At 48.2% G+C, this 4,222-nt stretch overlaps 1 protein-coding gene across 1 annotated transcript; it reads left to right on the top strand.

Annotated features, from left to right (window-relative positions):
- The first annotated feature begins 154 nt into the window (after positions 1–154).
- LOC102036402 (elongation of very long chain fatty acids protein 6-like) lies at positions 155–3,736 on the top strand. Its single transcript, XM_005417406.1, has 4 exons — positions 155–477; positions 1,218–1,349; positions 2,563–2,714; positions 3,315–3,736. Exons 1-4 carry the CDS (start codon positions 155–157, stop codon positions 3,734–3,736), a joined length of 1,029 nt encoding a protein of 342 aa, XP_005417463.1.
- Positions 3,737–4,222: the final 486 nt, after the last annotated feature.

The raw sequence follows: 4,222 nt of genomic DNA, 5'->3' as shown, positions 1-4,222 counted from the left end.
TCTTGTTTCCAGCAGCAGACAGATACTTCAGTCTATGGTGAAGAACGCAAAACAGCTAACTGCAGTCAGGGTAATGGAATTTCTGCCTGCTGCTGGTGACAATGTTGGAATCACCTTGCCCATCTGCTGAAGGATGAGCTGGGCTGGATGGGGAATGGGAGGACCTCCCGCGCAGCCTGACTGGGTCACCAGAGCCTCCTCCTCCTTACCCAGCGCAAGGAGTGGGAGGCTCCGGTTCTCTGTCGGACCGGGCGGCTCCCGGTCCCGCCTCTCGCCGCGGTGTGATGTTGGGGCGGAGCGCATCCCTGGGACAAAATCCACCGTGAGGCGTGCGGGAGTGACTCGTTTCGGGTCGCTCCCGGGGATGCTGAATATGGAAGCGAACACTGACCCGTCGGAGCTGCAGCCGCTGGGGGAGTATGACTTCGAGAAGAACTTTAATCACCGGGCAGCCAGGAAATGGATGGAGGAGAATTGGTGAGAGGAGACGAGGTTGCTGACCTGGTGCATTCCAGACCCTGGGTAGTCCAATCGGCTCCTGCTGCTTTTAGCAGAACAAGTGTGAGGACCTTCAGTTCCGAGGAGGAGAAGATTGGGGGTCTCTGGTTGCATACCTGAGGCTGTGGAGGATGGGGTGCAGCAGTCGATGTGGCAGTATATGTGACAGTGGTGCAGGTGGGGCTGCAGCTTGTAGGGAGATGGTGATGTGGCAAGAGGGCAAAAAGCACCCACGGATGGCCACTGCAGCCCTTGCACTGGCTAACAGGGTACTCAGCCCTGCCACGCTGCACTAAAGCCTTGGAATGTGTGGGATATAACACAAGGCACTTGAGGCTCCAGCTTACATGAAACTGGCCTTTTTAGACATCCCGTGCAGACATCCTCTGCCTGTACAGTCTCACGTGTAAAGGGATAAGATGCATTGATGTGTTTGCTTTGGATCCTGCTCACAGGCTACCACAACCTGCCTCATCCCACCAAGGTCTTGTGGAAATCTCCATGATGTAGCAGTTCACTTTATTTTGTGCAATCCCTAGGGTTCTTGCTTGCTCACTGTCAGGGCAGGCTTTCCTGTGACCAAACCCAACTTTAACATGAGAATAGGGGATCTTTTGTTTCTTGTGAGTGTGTGAGTACTTTGCCAGGGCTACAGAAGTCTGGTTAAAAATAGGTCAGTTTGGGTCTTTTCCTGACTGTTCCCTCTTCTCTACTTGCAGGCAAAAGTCTTTAATTATTTCTGTTATTTATTTGATCCTGATCTTTGGAATCCAACATTTCATGAAGGATCGGAGGCCCTTCAAACTGCGTGGACCACTGATCCTGTGGTCCTTCAGCCTGTCTTTGTTCAGGTAAGAGCCTTTGTTAAATCTGGAGACAGCTGTAGACCCTTCCTCAGAACTGGACTGATGGAAAGTTCTGGTTATCCACTACATGACTAGGGAAATACATAAAATTTTTCCTCTTGAAGGCACTTTCTAACTAGGGGAGTGACCTGCTTATACAAGTCATTTATTTCTCACCAGAAATACTCCAGCAAGAATGAGTTGCAAAAGGATCTCTGGGGAAAGTGCTTGAAAATCATTAGTGGATAGATCTGAATGTGAAGCCTGCAAGAGCAGACATCTTCCCTCATTCAAAGGGTGGCTGCCAATTGAAAGTTTGATTTGAGGTCTATTTCTCTTTAAAATTTAGATTTCTTTCTCTTCCCCTACCCACCCCCCCACTCCCTCTACCCCATTTCTTTAATCCCGTTGTGTAGGAGGTGGAGAAAATTCTGCTGCACTCACAGAAGCACAAAAGATTAAACTAAAATGTGCTTTCAAACTGTCCAGTCTTACTGAATAGGTTTCCTGCAGTGGCCATGCAAATGTTTCGGCCCGTGCCCTGTATTCAAACTAGCATATGTCAATTTTAGAAAATTCCCCTCATCTCCACAACTTTTTCTGTCTGTTTGGTGGGACAGAGAAAAACTCTACTGCTCGACTACTGCCTCTGTAACTCCAATTGGCTTTGACAAAGTGAAAGGGACACTTGTCCTCTGTCAGGGCATAGTATAGCAGTGGTCTGTAAAATCACAAGTTGTGGGAGAGGGGAGGTCAGGGGATAGCTGTTCATGGTCTGTTCAGAGACAAACTTGTGCTAATGGAACAGGTTGATAACAAGGAACAAGTGGTATTTCTTCTCATAAGCTGTAGGAGTTGCCTGCCACAGGAGGTTATAAATGCTCCCTGTCCTCTGGGCCCATGTTGAAAGGCAGAACATCAGGAAAATTGTCCTCCATTTCTCATCAGTGGGGCAGCTTTTGCTCAAGTGCCTCTTCAAGCAGTGGAAGCAGGGGGTGCTTCCCTGAGGGGAGCGCTCTTTCATGTTGCTTTGTCTTGCAGGAATAGGTTTTAAATCCTGGCTAAAACTTGTTAGGAAGTCTAAGAAGGCAAAGGTTTGTCTCTGAGATTGCCCTGAGCATGAAGATGGAGTCAACTAAATATCCATGGGTGCAGAGCTGTCAGAGGCTATGTTGAGGCCCTGGGCACAGTGTTCAGCTCTCCTCTGGTTTTCTTGCAGTCTCATTGCAGCCTGTCGGATCGGGAAGCAGATGGCCTTCCTCCTCCGTACCAAGGGATTTAAGCACACAGTGTGTAGTCAATCTTTTTATGTCCATCCTGTTTCCAAGCTTTGGATATATCTATTTGGTCTGAGCAAACTTGTTGAGATGGGTGAGTTTGAAACTTCTCCTTATCCTGTGTGTTAATAATTGCTTTGTTTTTAACAAGCAGATTTTCTTTTACAGGTCTCTGTCCAAACGTTACTTGGAGAAAAGGGTTGCTTGTTGCTTAGCCTTGCATGTGTCACTCGTTTTCTTGCTCCCTATTGCTCGACTTGGATTATATGCTTGCTCTCCATGGGGCTGCAGCCTGATGTTACTGTTTGAGTTTGATCCCCAGGCCAGTGCCTGGACTAGGCAATTCTGCACTGGAACAACCGTGGCAAGGGGGCAGCAGGCAGGCAGGGAGGGCTGGGCTTTCCACACAGCTTTCATAAAAAGAAGTAAAGAACAGCCAGTTGGAAATGCAGTGCAGGTAGATCTGGGAAAGCAAGCCTGGGGCAAGGGCCTCTTATACTCCAAACATGCCAGAAGATAGAGTGCCTAAATGGTCCTCTTCAATACAGATGATATCAATGGGAACCTAGGCTATGGTGGGATCAAACCACATAATGGCTTCAGCACTGAAGCTTGCTTGGTCTGTTTCATGTGAAAACTTGTGCAACTGCTGTGCTTTCACCTGTCTAATGATATACCTGTTCCCCAACCCCAGGTGACACTCTGTTCATTGTTCTCCGGAAAAAGAAGCTCATCTTCCTGCACTGGTACCACCACATTTCCACAATGATTTTATCCTGGTATGGCTATAAGATGATGGCAGCTGGGGCAGGATGGACCACAACCCTAAACCTCAGTATCCATTTTGTGATGTACTTGTACTACACTATGGCAGCCATGGGCATCCGGGTACCCCACTCCATCACCATGCTAATCACCACTTCACAGATTGTGCAGATTATAGGATATGTAATAATGAACATCTTTATCTTCTTCTGGATGGATGATAAGCTCTGTCAATATACCTGGCCACTGTTTCTCCTTTCATCAGGCTTGTATACCAGTTTATTGGTCCTCTTCTCCAACTTCTTCGTGAAAACTTACCTGAGTAACACCCAGAAATCAAAGCGGAATTAAAACCAAGGGATGGAAGAAGAGATTGGGATGGAAGTGGGGAAAGAGGGAGAAAAAAAGGGGAAACTTTTTGCTTCTGTCTGGAGCCTAAGCGCCTGATGGGATGGGTGTGATGGGGTTTAGGAAGAGATCACTGTGGGTAACAATCTTCAGAGTAACTTGCACATTGGCCTTTGGTGTATCTACCTTGCAGTGGGTGGCATGCCAGAGTGAGGTGGAGGTCATGGCAGGCTGGTAATGGGAGAAAGGGGAAGAGGCTGGGGTCTGGAAACCTCAGGGCTGAGGTTTTGCTTTTCCTTCTTTGCATCACTTGGGTTTGCCTTGTGCCTTACTTCCTTCCTGGGGACTGATAGAATCCTGCATGCACCAAGACACTCCTTGGAAAAAAGGCAGGGAAAGTCCTCTCAAAGCAGCACTGCCCTCTCCATGGTCTCCAGTTCTGGGGAAGAACAGAGCCCAAACCTGCTGCTACTCTGCAGGGAGGCCCTA

The sequence above is a fragment of the Geospiza fortis genome, unplaced genomic scaffold (genome assembly GCF_000277835.1).
Source record: "Geospiza fortis unplaced genomic scaffold, GeoFor_1.0 scaffold130, whole genome shotgun sequence".
NCBI lineage: Eukaryota > Metazoa > Chordata > Aves > Passeriformes > Thraupidae > Geospiza > Geospiza fortis.
The sequence above is the reverse complement of the archived record's forward strand: the minus strand, read 5'-3'. Positions and strand labels throughout refer to the sequence as shown.

Excerpts from the sequence above, each read along its gene's own strand:
- LOC102036402 (XM_005417406.1), top strand. The coding sequence starts at position 155 with ATGGGAGGACCTCCCGCGCAGCCTGACTGGGTCACCAGAGCCTCCTCC. Across the intron at positions 478-1,217 it reads AAATGGATGGAGGAGAATTG|GCAAAAGTCTTTAATTATTT; the intron begins GTGAGAGGAGAC and ends CTCTACTTGCAG. Across the intron at positions 1,350-2,562 it reads TTCAGCCTGTCTTTGTTCAG|TCTCATTGCAGCCTGTCGGA; the intron begins GTAAGAGCCTTT and ends GTTTTCTTGCAG.